Source organism: Bombus pyrosoma, linkage group LG13 (assembly GCF_014825855.1).
Source record: "Bombus pyrosoma isolate SC7728 linkage group LG13, ASM1482585v1, whole genome shotgun sequence".
NCBI classification, from domain to species: domain Eukaryota; kingdom Metazoa; phylum Arthropoda; class Insecta; order Hymenoptera; family Apidae; genus Bombus; species Bombus pyrosoma.
Genome location: NC_057782.1, coordinates 7858685 through 7876121, shown reverse-complemented (window position 1 = coordinate 7876121; position 17437 = coordinate 7858685). Strand labels below are relative to the sequence as shown.

Below are 17437 nucleotides of genomic sequence, written 5' to 3'. Positions count from 1 at the left end.
TTGAAATGAAAGTATTAATAACAACAGGGTAACGCTCGACGAAACAAATTTTCGCTCCACGGCATTCAAGAGTACAATGACAGAACACGATTCTCCGCGAAACTACGACTTTCGAATATTTCGCACCAATAGCAAAGCTCCATTTGACGTGCAATATATTACGCCAATAGGAACAACGGTCGATTTCATTTGAGAATATTCTGCACCAATAGGCACACTTTATTTGACTTTGACACTATATTGTGCCAATAGGAGCGTTCGTATATATAAGCGCGCGCAAATTTAGCGCATTCAAACAGTCAAATTGATGAAATTGAGGAATAGAGAACATATTTAAGACAATATTCAGTAACAAGTACGAATAAGATAATATTCGTAATGAAAAGCTTTTATGTTTCATCATAATTTTATGTTTATCATCAAGGGTACAATGACACTCCGCGCCACGGCTACCTACACGCGTTTGCTTAGCTTCCAAATTTGCTCGGAAAATTTCGGCTTCCCTTTCCATTCAAATCCGTATGGCGCGAAACAAAATTTCATGCGTCATAAAACTTGCCCCGCTCAGCAAACTACAAAACACGACAATGAAAAAGTTATAAGACATTTTTTTTTTAACATGTACGTACATATGTATTTTGAACTAGATTAAAGTATTTTCTCCCTTTTAGTAGTTGCAGAAACAAGAAACCTGAAATCTAATATCTTGATATATAAATATATATTTCCTATTCACTGTTTGATACTCTCAGAAATATATACTTATAGTTTCACTGTCCTAGATTCAAAAAATGTTTGTAATATTACAGTATCATAGTTATCTTGTGTTTAAGTAAATCTTACCGTGTTTAACTACTTTCAGTAGGCAGTTAGAAGTTCAAGCGACTTCAACTACTTACATACGTATAAGTATGCAAATTTTATGTGGGGATCGAACAAAATAAGATCTTTTTTGCACGTAACAACGATCCAATTCTAGCAACTTCGATAATTAGACTAATTATAATTCCTAAATCCACCGCTTTAAATCATAGGGGGCATGTCAAAACCTCTGATTTTTTACACAATCGGTATTTCAGAATATATAACATAACAACATAGCCCATAAGATGCCAAGTCTCCATACCACAGCCTTAGCAAATGTCTGTACTCCGTATAGTCTGTGTCTGTATCTCGTCTGTGGTGTTATAATTGTTACCAGAGAGGAAATTTCCTCTCTACTGGTACAGTGCAATAATACAGTGCAAAACAGAGAAATCAAAGTAATTAACACTAGGTGGAACTGCATTCGCGCGATATCTGACAAATGACGAAATGACAAACTATTTGGATTCAAGGTGCAGTCTAAGAATCACGAAAATTTGAGTAAAAGTTTTTTCTTTTTTTTTATGTTTGTTATATACTCTAACGTCAAATTTCTGCGATATGTTTTGATAAATCGTAAGTACGATCCTACGACAGAGGTAAATGGCGAGTTGTCAAATGCAGCGTAACACAATCATCGCATTTCAAAGGTAAGGTTGTTTATAATGTATCCAACTGAAAAAAAATTGAATTTTTGGTTTTATGTCAATATTTAGCAATATTTATTACAGTTTATAAAGATAGATCAATTTTGTATCGTACAAAATAATAAGTAATATACATTTATTATATCAATATTCTACACTAAATTTATATTTGCTATTGATGCATCTATGATTGAATTAAATTGCTACATTATTTTTTAACTGATACAATGTAGGACATTAAGAAATGTAACTATTAATAATTTCATTGAAATAATTTTAAAAAACCTGACTTATGACGATCTATGTTATGAAAGTGTTTTCAATGTTTGAGACCATAACATTTGATTTATTACTCCATTCAATTCCAAAGTTGACATTTATTTTGTTTCATAATATTATTATAAATGTTACCTATTTATTTTTCAAATAATCGTTTTCATTGAAAAATACATATATTGATAAAGTAGCTCTTATATTTTTGTTAAATAAAAGATTTTATACAGAGGATCATCTTGATTGTTGACAATCAAATATGATAGAATTAAATGAGTAAAAAAATGAATAAGGTAAGACTATATAAAGAAAAATCCAACATTACTTATTGGCTATCACAATATTAATGTTATATATTTGTATTAATATCATTTGTTCTTAGATGGGAAAATCGCGACTATTGCCATTGAAATTGTCATCAACCACCAATATAGTTAATAATGGAATAGTTAAAGGAAAGATATCATTTGTCCGAAGATTAGCAGTAGGATTTATGATCTTAGCTACACTTGGTTTAATATATGTACCAGCATACCATTCAGCTCAAGGCCCATTTTTAGGCTTAGGTGAGACTCCATCTTCTCCAAAACACATTGGTGTTTCACATTTGGTAGCCTCAGTAGGTATGCATTCACTAACATTGCTAGAGCTTTTGTTGTGTTATAAACTAACAAGACTTGATATGTAAATCTACTTTCACTTTTCTCTTTATAATTATTTGTCAATTACAAATTTAAATTCTATGGATTATAATAATGTAAGCTTAAAAAATACTGTAAGAATTACATAAATAAGTATAGTTTATATAGAACATATTTGCATATTACCTACTATCATATTAAATACCCAATGAGTCAAGGATTCTTTTTTAGAAGGGAAGGAATTCTTTTTATAATGATAAGTAGTAGGTAATTTATTCAGTTGTATATTCATGGGAATTCATGTTAGAATTAGCGAAAAGAAAAAATAAATTTGAATAGTAGAAAAAGTATCTGCAGTATACTTCAATCTTCCTTTTTCCATCCACTTAATGTAGAATGCTTGAGTGATGCTATAATAAAATAATTATTTAATTTTATTAAGCATGCATATGAAGTCAAAGCTTAAGGAAAAGAATTTCATGAATACAACTTTCCTTATAGAATTAAGATAAAATATTTCTGTAAATATAAATAATTTACAGCGCAATTGCCAGGATGGACATATAATACTTCAAGAGATCTTTGTGTATATATTCATCCAGAAAATACAACTTCAGTTTTAAGTCCTAATGATATATGTTCTTCATCACCATATCTTTTCATAGTTATTTGTTCAGCTGTTACAAATATCCAAGCTCGAACAGCTATAAGAAGCACTTGGGCTAATAAGAATAATTTAGATAATATATATAACTCAACTGTAAAGATAGCATTTCTTTTGGGACAAAGTGATAATGATACACTTAATGTATGTATTTATGTGTAAAATTTTTTAAATGGGAACTGTTACAACAAAACCAATAACAAATTGCATTACAGAGTATAATAGCTGAAGAAAGTCATCAATACAATGATATCATTCAAGAAAAATTTTATGATACTTATAATAATTTAACATTGAAATCTGTAATGATGTTGAAATGGATAACATCAAATTGTGGCCAAGCAAAATATCTCATGAAAACAGATGATGATATGTTTGTAAATATTCCTAGTTTAATGAAAACTTTACAATCAAAGTCACTAACTGATATATTGTTAGGTTCTCTCATCTGTAATGCTAAACCTATTTTAGATCCAAATAATAAATGGTAAGTAACATACATATCATAATATAAATATAAGATAAGAATATATAGAAAGAGAATCCATACAAATGTGTTTAATTAGGTATACACCAAAATATATGTATTCAGGGAAAATATATCCTAATTACTTATCTGGTACGGGGTATGTAATGAGTTTAGATGTGGCATTTAAATTGTATCATGCAGCATTAACAACACCATTACTTCACTTGGAAGATGTTTACATTACTGGTCTCTGTGCAAAACATGCAAAAGTACGACCTGTAAATCATCCTGGATTTAGTTATGTTCCACGTAAACTGGATCCTTGTACATTAAAAAATGCTATTACAACACACAAAGTGAATGTGTCCAGTATGTATGTTATATGGAACAAATTGAATGATACAAGTCTCTCTTGTAGTAATCATTCTCATATTGATAAGAAATCAGTTACATTAAGCAGAAGTGGTAGAAACATTGGATATTATACAGTGAAGAGAAGACCTATTAACAAATGTGTTTAAATTAACTAAAATTTTTAAGTATTAAACCTGTTATTTATTATTGATTTAATATTTATTAAAACAAAATAATACTAAGAAATAATTCTCAATGAGTATTATGATAATCATAAAACAGAGTCATACTAAAATTATATTGACGAAGAGAACTTTTTTTAAAGCTACAATAAGAGAGATTTGTAATTGATGTTTGAATAAAAGTTTTACAGACTATTTTTCCATTTGAATAGCAATAGTTTTTAAGAAAAATATTGTCAATTAGACTTGCTCTTATGAGTTAACTTTATTTTTTATGTAAAAAGATCTAAATAATTCAGGATCTCCAAAGATGATATCTTACTCAATTTAATATAATTTTAACAAAAACTAGAAAAGCAAAACTAGAAAAAAACTATATAAAACATGTTACAAGTGTATTAAATTACACTCTTTGTCTAAATTGAAAGAATTTCACTTTGATATTTTCTCACAATTCTAAGAGAATTGTTATGAGAACATATGTATATATACATGCGTATATTTTGCTATTTGTACCTATTGCCAGTAAGTCTTAATAGTTATTTCTTTAATAAAAATTTATTTAGCTTAAAATTTGTTCAATATTATAAAACATTGGTATATTTTCTTACACTCAAATATCGTAATTATTTTAGTAACCATTTGCGTAATTTTAAAATTCGCCGCTTGTTATTTATTACCTATACATAACATTATATACAACTTAGTAATTTTAGTTGAGACTATTAAAAGTAGGAAATTCGTCCATCCAATTTTGACTGTATGTATTTTGTGCAAAATACCATTGTTAGTGTCGTATTATGATATTTACATATCAACGACACATATATTTAGCTAGTATGAATTTGATGTAGCCTATTGTATGCTAAGGATACATAAAATTTTGTAAAAGTTCGTTCTAACGTATTAATTAATACTAGTGATATTCATAATAATAATTACATTTCTTGTACTCCAACTAATCGAAACGATTACCATTTTATACGATATTTTAATGATTATGGATATAAAAAAGAATTACATTCCTTGCTAATCCTAATGCAAAATGCATTATTAGTAAACCAATGTTTAAATCAATTATTAGCTCGATTAAGTAATACGAATTCATATTCATTAAGCTTGTTGAGTGAGATTCGTTCACTAGTGAAAGCAAAACTAAGATTATTAACGACTCTACGGACTATTCTAGTGGCCTTAGAGAAAAAGATCTGCTTTTATTTTATATAAATATATTGCTAGGAAAATTGAACTTTGAAATTTTTCTAGCATATTACGAAATTTGGTGCTATATAGCAATTAATTATACGTTCGCCGGATGTACTTTTTTACAGATCATCATTTAATTTTTATGAAAATTAAGTTTTACATGATAGTAAAAATGTATTTTTAAACATAAAATCGATAAAATTTAATAACAAATTTTTATTAAATATATTACCACGCTTGTTATTTCTTGGATGGACTGTACACAAGTGCATACGGTATTGATACATACAAAAATTTAACGATGCATTTATCTTTATATATATATATATATATATATAAATATAAAGTTGTATATATATATATATATATACAACTGATTTGTTACGCGCGTCTATTAAATTGTCAAAAATTTGTGTCCATTAATAAATTGTATAACAAAAAGAAAAAAATATTGTTAAGGGTATGAAAAAAGTATTCTTTTTCTAGTTTTCCTCCCATAAAAAATGAAGAAAAATCAACAACATTTATAGCAAATTATTATTCCATAAAATTTTAATAAAAAATACCATACGTAGAAAATATTTAGAAAATTATGTATGTTTAGAAAATAAATACACAGTAGATATCTTACACGTATTACGACATGATTATTGTATGCATAAATATTTATACACAATTATTACAAATGATTTTATAAGTATATGTGTATTTAGGGACAATATTCTTTTTTAAAATTTGTTAAGAATTTAACTACCTCTTCTTTCTTTGTCTCTCTCAAAATTGGATCCGTTTCAAAATCAATACTAAATAAATCCTCTAATCCTTCATTTAATTTTATTTTGGTATATTTTTTTGAAGCAGATTCTTCGGTATTAAAATATAGAGCTTCTAAACTTTCTGTTAATTTAGCTAATTTAATCTTTTGTTTTTTATGTAACTTTAACAGTTTCTTTTTCTTTATTTTAGTATTTAAATAATCCACTTTCTTTTTAAAGTATGCATCTGATATATTTGGAAGAGTCTTGGCTGTATCAACTTGCTTTACAGCTAATTCATTACAAGAAAGTTCTGTTTGAAATTTGACCTCTAATGTTTTAATATCTTCATCTTTAATCAAAGGTAAGTCTGAGTCATTTTTGTGTGATCTTTTAAATTTCTTTGTTTGAGAACCATGCAATTCATCTTCACAAGCATCAATGATATTAGCGAGATTATATTGATCATCTTGATCTTTCTTCTTTTTCAATTTATTCTTCTTCTTTTTACTTTTTTTTGTTGGTGAAGATGTATCTGTATATTCGTTTTCAGTATGATCATTTACTTGATCCTGAATGTTTTTTTTAGCTACAGAATTCACTACATAATTTAATGTATTATTTTCTTCTTTTTCAACACTTTCAATATCACAAGAAATTGAACTTCTCTTTTCTTTCTTTTTTTTCCTCTTTTTACATTTTTCTTTATTTTTCTGTTTTGATTCTCCTTTTACTGTGGCATGTATATCTTTTTTATCACTATCACTTACATTACATAAAATATTTAACTGATGACTTAAGTTATTTATAAGTCTTTTATTTTTTCTATTAGCGGTTTTACTTTTTTTTGGAATCATTACACTTTCAGTAGAAGTCATTGGTAATACTATGTTTTCATCATTAATCTCTTCATATTCATTATTATGGGATATGATATTGTTTTCCAATTTTGTAGTGTTTAATAAATACTTTTCTTGTTGGGCAATTCTTTTCAATTTTCCACTTAATTGTAATCCATGTCTGGCTCCTTTATGGGCAGTTCTACCACCACATAATTTAAATAACTCTTCATCTGTTAAAGAAACATGTTTGATATTCTCTTCGATATCTTGCTTTTTATGCATATTAGAATTATTTTCCAGTATTAAGTTGCCATTAAGTAATGTAGTAGTTTTAAGAAAATTTCCATATTTAGATTCATTTTTATTTAACTTTTCTTTAGGAAGATCATTAGTTGTATTTTCTTTTGAAACAGATATCGAAACTTCATCAGTTCGTGATTCAACTTTGATACTACTAGCTGCTTTGTTAAAAGTATGTTCCCACCAATTATTCGAATCTGTATCTTTATATCCCACTCCTGCTGTATCAAATTTTAATTTTTGTTTTAAAGGTTCTGTAATGCCACTTTCATGTTTACCTAAACCTTTACCTATATCAATAAAAAATGAAAAAACACTCACAAATGTTCATTACAAAATTTACTTAACAAATTTATTTAACAACGAAGTACACGAATAAACATTTAAATACATAATATTCTAAAGGCATTAAATGTAATAGTTATAACTATTATTATATCATAATAATGCTTGTAAAATCATACCTTCCGTCCAGCCATATTTCATAAGCTGAGACTTTGCAAAGTCATTCATGTTTAAACTTTCGTTACTATAATCTTATATTAAAAAATGTCATTTAACAATTTACAAATACAACATAGTTTATGAACGATACACGTTTTCATTAACCAGAAGCAAAATTTACCTAGTGAATGAAAACTATACTATTTGCTGGATATTCTGCATATTGAAATTTTCATAACATTCGTATTGTGGCGCTACTGTACAACTGTGAGCTGGCATGGGATTCACAGAAATTTTGTCCAATTTTAATATCTAAGGAATTTTCATAAATATTTTCTTTTTTAATATTTTTATTTTAACATAAACATTGCATTATTAATTTGGATTTCTTGCTCTTATTTCAATAATATTTCTTTGTATAGTATCTTTTATACATATTATTATTTATATGTACTTTGTTAATAAAAAAAATCTTGAAATGAATATTAAACATGAAATGATGTTATCATTATTTTTAGGGATTATATAATACTATTAGATGAACAACTTTTATCTAACTAAAATAAAATATATTTTTAATATATTTTAGTACTGCGTATGTATCATATACCACACAAAGAGGATACTCAAGTCTTCAGATAGATCTGCAACTTGTCCACGGTTTGACGTTCGTTAGCCAACAAACACATAAAAAATGGCTTTATAATACTCGTCTTGTCTTAACGTTACGTTTGCCATGATAATACACCATTATACAACGAAATTTACTCGACTTATAGTACCAATATTGTTCGATGGCAAGGAAATGAACAATTTCAAACAGTAGATTTGATGCAACACATTTAATATCTCGTAACAATATCATCGGAATATTTAATTATACATATTAAGAACGAAACGAGGTTTGTGAACTTTATACCTTTACCAATATTTGTGATATTTTACGAAATTTGCATTCATTTCTACTTTTATATAATATCATTGGATTCTAATGTTGTATAAAAAAATTTTACGCAAACATTTTATCTCAACTATACCTTCATTCGATATTTAATATCGAATAAAATGAATGAAATTAATAAGCATCTTACTTTAATTGATTGAATTAATGAGATTAATGTTATAGAATTATTTTACTATAATATAATGTTTCTAGATATATTTCATGCATTATTACTTTTTATTTTCGAAAATAGCACATTTTTTTAATCAGTTTAGGTATATATTGATATTATAAAAAGATGGCATTGCGTGAATTGGTGGAGGGTGACTGCGGTGGACCCAGTTCTTTAATTCATTTAACATCACATTTTGTACGTGATCATGGATTCAAAGAAGAAGGAATACGTCATCCTTTTGATCATGTGGAACCTTTCCAAGCTTCAGATTCAGATCAGTTAGTTAAACAATTTTTAGAAGAAAATGCTTCATGTCCTCAAACATTTAGAATGGATAATTTATTGCAAGAAATGCGTGAAATTGATCAAAATATTCATCCACCTATAGCAGCACCAGGAGTTGCTCAAGAATTAACCAGTTTAGATACAGCTTGGGCAAATCAATATCTTGAATCAGGACGTCATTTTAATGTAATTTTCATTTTACCATTGGAATTCATATATTAGCAGCATTATAGTATAAGACAAATATTTGTTACAAATTTGTATTTTCTAATTAACACAGGAACACCATGCTGATGACATTTGGCATCATGAGATAGAGCAGAATTCAAACATTATAACTCATCAAAAACATGAACTTGGATTAGGACCAAAATGGGCAGAAGAATATATAGAACATAGCAAAGATACTATACAGAATAACATAAATATGGAACACCCAACAGAAGCAATAGAAAACAGTGATAATCCTAATTTTGAATATTCAAAGTTTATGAAATTTATGAAACAGGAAGGAGATGTTCCCATAAAAAATAATGAAGAATCACTGCCAGATGTTCAAAATACAAGTAAAGACTGGATAGAACAATATGAAAAAGATAATCAAAAGATTGAAGACAAAATTTCTACCAATAATAGTCAAGAAAATGAAGTGACAGCTAAGGTGGAAGAAGAAGAAGAAGTAGCTGCTGCTAGTAATTGGATAAATGAATTTCAAAAAGAAAATATTTCTTCAGGTTGGTAGACATATTAGTACCAAGTTAGTATCTGTAATTCTCCTTATAAACATATTTATAAAAGCAAACTTTTATTCTAGAGACAGACAATTATGAATCTACATTCTTGAAGCTTCAAAATGAATGGGAAAAGATTTCATCATCTGGGGAACTATCTTCCAAGCATCCATGGCTTTCAGAATATGATACTTTTTATGATCCATTTAAAGATTATGAATTTCATGAAGAAAATCCTATGAAAAATTTTCCCAATGCATTAGAAGAGGGTAAAAAAAGATTGGAAGCTGGAGATTTACCAAGTGCTATACTTTGCTTTGAAGCAGCAGTACAACAAGATGAAAAAGATCCAGAAGCTTGGTTACTTCTTGGTAAAACTCAAGCTGAAAATGAACAAGATCCATTAGCTATTTCTGCTTTAAAACGTTGTCTAAGTTTGGATCCTGTAAATGGTGCTGCTCTTATGGCGCTTGCAGTTTCATATACAAATGAATCTTACCAAAACCAAGCATGTGTGACACTTAAAGAATGGTTACTAAAAAATGAAAAATACAAGCATCTATCGGTACGAAAGGCTAGTAGTCCTGAACAACAATCAAAATCCAATGTGTCAACTATTTTGTTTGAGTAAGTAGTAATAAGTTTAATAAAATACACATATATAGAGTAATATCTAATATTCTTCTTACTTTTTCTAGTGACGTACATGAAGAAGTAAAAGATCTTTATATTCAAGCTGCACGAATGAATCCATGGAATGAAATAGATGCCGATGTACAGTGTGGATTAGGAGTCCTTTTTAATTTATCTAATGAATATGATAAAGCTAGCGATTGTTTCCAAGCAGCGCTGCAAGTACGCCCTGATGTATGTATTAAATCAATCTTTTGTAATGCATATTAGCAATTGTTAATATATTATCGAAAACGTGATATTTTCGGAAGGATTCTAGATTATGGAATAGATTAGGTGCAACTTTAGCTAATGGTCAAAAATCGGAAGAAGCTATAAATGCGTATCATCACGCTTTAAAATTATCACCTGGATTTATTAGAGCTCGTTATAATCTTGGAATTTCTTGCATTAATCTTGCTGCATATAAGTAAGTAAAATTTTTACATTATGTACAGTTTTTTACATAATTAAATTATTTATTTTTATACAGAGAAGCAGGTGAACATCTTGTAATAGCGTTAAACCAACAAGCTGCTGGTCGTGGAGTTCACGGTGAAAACTTTTCACCGAAAGCGATGTCGAATACCATTTGGTCAACACTGAGACTTGTCATTTCGCTTATGCACAAATATCACTTAAATGAAGCTATAGAAAACAGGTATGGTTAATAAATATTTTTTAATAAAAACTATTAAATTTCATTATATAAACAGTGGTACTCTTTATTATTTCAGAGATCTAACAAGGTTGAATAAGGAATTTGAGATTGTATAAAATATTGTTGACTTCACCTGTTAAAAAGTATAAACTCTTTTTAACTTAGTGTATAAGATATCGTAAAATAAAGTAATTAAAAATATTTTTCGTAGTTGAAAAGTGTACATAAAAAAAAGAACATTAAAAGGGTACTGTCATATAATTTCTTTGTTATAAGAAGGGTTGAGTTACATATATTAGATGTCAAAAAACTAATTTGTTGGATACGTTTGGTGATATACGACTTTTTATTGTTTTATCTTATATAAATTAAAAGCGATTATACTATAATGAAATTGTTATGCATTTAATAAAAATTAATTAAAATAATTGAATGCCTGAGATAAAATAATTCAATAAAGAAAAATCGGTAATATCATATGTAAAAAAAGAAATGGAACGAGCGATCCTGAAACAATAAAATAATTTCCATCCTTCTTTTCCTTTCTTTCTTTAAATAAATAAATAACATTATAAAAATATGATTACGTAATAAAGAAGCATTCTGATATGAGTTACAGCTATGTATTATTTCTTTATAATTTATAAATATCATAGATCACTTCTAACATAATTATATTACATTTGTAACAAAGAGAAATTAATCCTAAAGGCACATTAAAGTTACATATAATGTAACATTCAGAAAGTGATGAAAATACATTATAGGATCAACAAATATAATAAAAAGTAACTACCTTAGCAATACGTGATTTCCTAAACACATGCCACCCCGCCCTTAGCGGTTAAAATATAAACAATTTTTAACAAATTCTTAGAAATATTCAAACAGCAGTCAAAAATACAATGATCGTTACTACAAAATTTCTTAGTTCGGTGTACAAAGCAATCTATTACGTTAAATATTATATATAACATTGTAAAATTTTAATATCTATATGCTTGGTTCTCTGTATAAACTTTTCATAATTATGATTCAACTATTTCATTAGCTAAGGGAAAGATAACATACGTCTAGATATAATACAATATATCTATATAGAACATTTCAACAATCAATAATAGGTGAATTAATTTTATCTATAGTATTTGTCTTTAGTTTCTGACAATTTGTTATATATAATACAACTTTTTATCCATAAAAAATCTTGTGCGTGACCAAGATTTTAATCAAGATCGAGCATTTTAAATAATTGCATTAAAATAAATGTATACTTTTAAAAATATTATACAAATGATGAGTATATTCAATAACGATTTGTAAATTTATAGTTATATTCAATAAGAAAAAACACCTATATAAATGAAAAAGGTGTCTGAAATGTGATCACAGAGATAGAAAGTCACTAGTTACGTTAAACGTCAAGTAATTTTAAGCAAAAATTTATAATTTGTGAAAGTCGTGCCATATGAAAAAGTATCGTTTTCAACAAATTCGATTAAGTACAATTTGTTTCGAATCTATTTTCTCTAGAATGTATAATTTTCGTGCAACACAATATTTTGTTGCATTTAGATCATATGTTTTTTTTCTTTATAATTAAAATAAAATTGGACCTATGCTATCATCAAATGACGATAAAATTGATCAGTAGAAATTAGCGCTCACAATTTTAAAGTAGATAAAAGTTGTTGTCCAGTTTCTATTATTAAAGATTTAACATGTTCGGCGTGCATAATTTGATTACACATTTCACTGCATTTTTGAAATGTTATTACATCATCTTTTGGAAGAACACGATGTAAACTTTTTAAGGACAACGTATGTGGTAGATAATTCAAAATTGCTGAAACGATAAAAAGTATATTATAATACAATTTAATATACTTCAGTATAAATATATCGAAAAAATTTACCTTTCATAATTTGCGTGTATAAACATTGCAATTCTTGTCGAGAGTTCGATACAGCAATCTTATTTTGCGTCAACTCAATTAAATACTTCCATTCAGAATCTTTAGTATACATGTCCTAAATTTGTAACACAATTTTACGAAATTCAATCATAAAAACAAATTGAAAATATCGTAAAAGTAGTGGATTGAGATATATAGTATTTACCTTTGCATATTGCACAACAGCTTGAGGACAATTATCCATTAAAAGTGTTGTTGCTTCTTCAGTATTTTGAATGCACAACGCTTTTAAAGATAAACTGCCATCAATCTCTTGTGTTTCAAGAAATTGCTTAACTTCATATAAACACTCATTTGGTATAAAATCACAAGATAATACAGACTGTAATTTAAACAATTCCGTTGGTATAGTTTTTTCAGAGTCAGTCTTATCGATATCAGCGAAATCTTTTAGATCGCTCACATTCAAAACTTTTTGATAATCCTTCGCATACGGTGGCATCCCGTTTAGATAATGAGGTCTAAACTTCGTAAATATGAAGTTATCATAATTTTCTTGTACGTTTTCTTTATTTTCTATTTTGTACACTTTTGTTTGTGTCAACTTGCCTAAGTATGATCGTACTAATAGTTTAAAAGCTTCAACCAAAGCGAAATCCGTGCGTATTTGATTTTTATTTATAACAGACGAATCTATAATCAATTTTGTACTAAAGTAGTTGTGAAGATATTTTTCGAGAAATACTTGTAATGTCATCGCTGCATTATGCCCATCTCGTCCTACTCTTGATGGTAAATATTCTAAAAACACCTGTATAATTTGATGAAGAGATAAGATTCCATCCTCTTCGATTAATTGTATTAGAATTTCAGCAAAGGTTGAATTTTTCTGACGCATTAACGTTCCGGCAAAATCTGAAAACGTGGGAATCATTGGACTTCTCTTTTTCATCGCCGTCATATCAAACAACAGGTCCCAATGTTCTAAAACTATTTTCTTGACACATAATGCTGAGACTGGTTCAAGTACTTTCTCTGCTTGTTCTTGTTTTTCAGCTTGTATGTATAAGAGTGCCAAAGCTAACTTGACTAATTCGTCCGTTTCATATAATAACAAAAGATGTATTAGTTTTTCTGTAGTATATTCTCGTAATACGGGACTACTGAAGATCAATTTCAATAAGTCTGGTTTCTTTAATTTACATATCATTTCTACAATATTAAATCCTTGGAACAGGGCATCTGCTTCCGGACCACTTTTCATCGTGAAAAGTATATCAGTTAAAAACGTAACGAGTCCCGGTGCATCTTGACTTGATTTCCTAGATAATACTTCTGAAGGTTTTAAACCCGACATTTTATAATAGGGTATACAGAAATCCCAATCTGAGTCATATTCGGAACGAATATAATAGTCTCCAAGCAGCGCGCATGATTGATTATACAAGTTCTTCAATTTCAATCCATTTTTATTTGCGATATCATCAAATTCATTAATGTCTGAGCAATTATACACAGCGTCTTTAGCTAAACGTATCAAAGCATGAGCTTCTCCTAACAAATGTCGGTATGTGCTAGGACTAGAAGATTTATGACTTCTCGCTGCGTTTAAAACATCGTAGTACAAATTCTCCAATTTAGGTAAAATTAAAGAATATAAAGTCCAAGAGTTTTCTGCTTTGGCTAAGAGAATTAGATAATTTTTGCTATGTAATAATTTCTGTATCCCCAGAAATGGCCTTAATCCTATTAAACAAACAGGCTCAGAGACACTAGGGCACGTAACTCTTACATTTTCTATATCATTAGACATTCTAGCAACATGATGAGATAAACGTAGCGTGTAAGATTCAAGACCAGCTTCAGTCAATGCATGCAAAGCAGTATGCTCCAAAGCTACATGATTAACAGGTGCAGTAAATGGATAAGTAGTTAAACAAGTTGCATCTGTAGGATTTGAGCTAGTAGCAGAGAAATGATAAAGATATCCTTCTTGCAGTGTACATAAGAAGCAACTTACGCCCTGCAAATATGTATATTTATCTGATCTGAGGATTGATTTTTTTAAACAAGAAGTATTACACTCCTTTCTCATGTATAATGGCTTCAATAAAGAGCAGCTGAACAGTTCAGAACTTCCATCAAGTTTATTATTAACTGCCATTACTTTAAGAGATAATAAATTTTTTATTGTATAATTTTCCGACCATCCTAAATCAGGAGAATTCGTTTTAATTATAATCCTTATTTCTGATGGGTTTAATACGAAAGGGCTTAATGTATGCCCAGGTCCTGCTCTTTCCAAACTTATAGATGGTAAATTTATAGTCAAGGGTTGTGAATTTCCATCTACAACTTCTTGATCAATTAATCTTTGTAATTCATCCCTTTCATTATACACTAAATGATCCAAATTTATAATAGTGTCATTATTATTAGATTTTATTTTTCTGAAATCTCCTGTCTCCAGTTTACTCCATATACTTGTTTTGGAACTTCTATGTCTCCTACCTTTAAATTTTGTACTTGTTCCACTAGAATCATTGTTTTCTGATACAATAAAGTGCAGATCTTGACTAGAACTTTTACATTTTGAATTTATTCCTTGCAATATTGTGTTATCATCTTGATTAGTCATATTATTACTGTTTTCCACAAGGGAGGAATCAGTGGATATAGATGTTTTATCAATAGATGAAGAGTTTGTGGAAGTTAGAGAACTCAATTGATCAATATCTTCATACATTGAATTAGTCAATCGAAAAACACATAAATTTGTTTTATCCATGATTGATATGAAATCTTCAACAATTTCCATGTGTGTAGGAGAAAATGAAAAGCCCAAGGACCATGGTCGAGCCTCAAAATCTATAAACTTCATCTTTGATACTTGCTGTGTTTCAATTTTAAATTCATGTAAAATAGCACTATTTCCGGAAGCCACTAGTAGGTTGCCAGTACTTTGGCAACAAGCAATGAGTGTAGGTTGCACATTTAATGGTAACTCTATCATTTCTAAGCTATTCAATGGTCGATTTAAACTCGGAGTAACACGCCCAGCTATTCTAGCACGCATAGGTTGACTTTGATCTTTCACCATAGCCCAGTTAACATAAATTCTAACAAAATTATTAATCGTTTTCCCTGCATGATTATTAATGCTTGCATCTCTAGATAATTTTGATTCTAACGTTACAACATAATCTTCTTTAGTGCAGTGCACCATTTGATTAATCATATCAACTGTTGGAAAAACAGTATGTAGTTTAATATCAGACATCATCAATTCCCAAACTTCGACGCAATGAGTTGATAATGCTAGGAGTAGCATTTCATGTCCAGATGCATTTGCTATACAGCTTGCAGTTGGCTCCTCAATTTGAGTGATATTTTGCCCCAGAAAATTATGTACTGTGATTACACGCACCATGTTGATTTTTGTGCTAAAAGAGCTCTTTAAACATACCTATCTTACGTATGAAAGAAAATTACTATATCTAATTATAGTAAGTTGATCACCTTTGCAACTAATTTGAACATGAATTCAAGTTAATAATTATTTTGTTTAAATTTGATATAAAACTTATACTTTTTTACATTACTACATGATGTGATCGAACAATATTTAAAGATGTAAATTATTATAAAATTCGTTGAAGGTTATTTTACATTTTTAAACTATTAATACACAAGTTACTTACAAAATGTGTGACAGAATAATAAGTTCGTTGTGTTTTCGGAATCTTTCAATATCAACGAGATATAATATATAGAATTAAGCGTAAGAAGATATCACCGAAATATCGCTTTCTTTCTGCTCCGATTAATAGATATATATCTTAGACCGTGTTAACGAACTCAATGACGCGTACTTTGACATTTCTAATTCATGTTTTATACATTTAATACCTTCATTATGTGACAAACATTGAATATTGAAAGTGACAAATTACGATAAAGTACGAGAAAATCAACTAACGTCGTATGGAAATGAGCACTACGATATTTTATACATGATTTTGTACAATCTAAAAACACTACGAATATCACAAAGTAGAAGAATGCAAATATAGCTCGTTCGTTTGACAGATCTTTTAGTACGCGCATGTACACTAATGGTTAGAACATAATTGTGCTACATACGCGCCCTACTAGTTCTTGCCCGCCAAATGCGATAAATATGCTGTTTCAAAATGTAAGGTAATTATAAAATATAAAATGCAAAAGAACTCTGTCCAAAAATAATTAAAAAAAATATAAAAACGAGTAATCTAAATATTAATTTTTGCAACGATTCTTTAAAATATATCCTATAATGAATTAGATATGTCCAAGTTACAAATCACAATTCATCTTTTAATTTTTATTACATGAAAAATTATACATATACATGCATTGTTATCATATTGATCT

General features: G+C 28.5%; 4 protein-coding genes across 12 annotated transcripts; 2 read left to right on the top strand and 2 right to left on the bottom strand.

The window, feature by feature from the left end:
* Positions 1 to 1252: 1252 nt before the first annotated feature.
* LOC122574219 (beta-1,3-galactosyltransferase 1-like) lies at positions 1253 to 4183 on the top strand. 4 transcript variants are annotated; one of them, XM_043741546.1, is made up of 6 exons: positions 1253 to 1514; positions 2004 to 2077; positions 2167 to 2407; positions 2968 to 3233; positions 3305 to 3576; positions 3656 to 4183. In XM_043741546.1, the coding sequence occupies exons 2-6, from the start codon at positions 2057 to 2059 to the stop codon at positions 4077 to 4079; spliced, it is 1224 nt and encodes a 407-aa protein (XP_043597481.1). In that variant the 5' UTR covers positions 1253 to 1514; positions 2004 to 2056; the 3' UTR covers positions 4080 to 4183. The 4 variants fall into 4 exon arrangements, with proteins under 4 accessions (XP_043597481.1, XP_043597483.1, XP_043597480.1 ...); XM_043741548.1 differs by having other exon boundaries at positions 1254 to 1514; positions 2015 to 2077; positions 2167 to 2350; XM_043741545.1 differs by having other exon boundaries at positions 1254 to 1514; positions 2015 to 2077.
* Positions 3698 to 8043, bottom strand: LOC122574216 (G patch domain-containing protein 4). Of its 2 annotated transcripts, XM_043741542.1 has the most exons (3): positions 7662 to 8043; positions 6055 to 7487; positions 3698 to 3834 (listed from the first exon to the last, which is right to left on the bottom strand). In XM_043741542.1, exons 1-3 carry the CDS (start codon positions 7708 to 7710, stop codon positions 3799 to 3801), a joined length of 1518 nt encoding a protein of 505 aa, XP_043597477.1. In that variant the 5' UTR covers positions 7711 to 8043; the 3' UTR covers positions 3698 to 3798. The 2 variants fall into 2 exon arrangements, with proteins under 2 accessions (XP_043597477.1, XP_043597475.1); XM_043741540.1 differs by lacking the exon at positions 3698 to 3834 and having other exon boundaries at positions 5924 to 7487; positions 7662 to 8042.
* Positions 8044 to 8171: 128 nt separating this feature from the next.
* LOC122574213 (peroxisomal targeting signal 1 receptor) lies at positions 8172 to 11536 on the top strand. Of its 4 annotated transcripts, none has more exons than XM_043741529.1 (8): positions 8178 to 8543; positions 8838 to 9230; positions 9325 to 9778; positions 9859 to 10402; positions 10474 to 10642; positions 10720 to 10877; positions 10941 to 11108; positions 11185 to 11536. In XM_043741529.1, exons 2-8 carry the CDS (start codon positions 8883 to 8885, stop codon positions 11222 to 11224), a joined length of 1881 nt encoding a protein of 626 aa, XP_043597464.1. In that variant the 5' UTR covers positions 8178 to 8543; positions 8838 to 8882; the 3' UTR covers positions 11225 to 11536. The 4 variants fall into 4 exon arrangements, with proteins under 4 accessions (XP_043597465.1, XP_043597464.1, XP_043597463.1 ...); XM_043741528.1 differs by having other exon boundaries at positions 8179 to 8543; positions 8860 to 9230; XM_043741527.1 differs by having other exon boundaries at positions 8179 to 8543; positions 8855 to 9230.
* Positions 11537 to 11715: 179 nt separating this feature from the next.
* On the bottom strand, positions 11716 to 17326 carry LOC122574210 (Hermansky-Pudlak syndrome 3 protein homolog). Of its 2 annotated transcripts, none has more exons than XM_043741509.1 (4): positions 16726 to 17326; positions 13230 to 16478; positions 13025 to 13139; positions 11716 to 12954 (listed from the first exon to the last, which is right to left on the bottom strand). In XM_043741509.1, exons 2-4 carry the CDS (start codon positions 16452 to 16454, stop codon positions 12773 to 12775), a joined length of 3522 nt encoding a protein of 1173 aa, XP_043597444.1. In that variant the 5' UTR covers positions 16455 to 16478; positions 16726 to 17326; the 3' UTR covers positions 11716 to 12772. The 2 variants fall into 2 exon arrangements, with proteins under 2 accessions (XP_043597444.1, XP_043597445.1); XM_043741510.1 differs by having other exon boundaries at positions 13230 to 16435; positions 16726 to 17324.
* Positions 17327 to 17437: the final 111 nt, after the last annotated feature.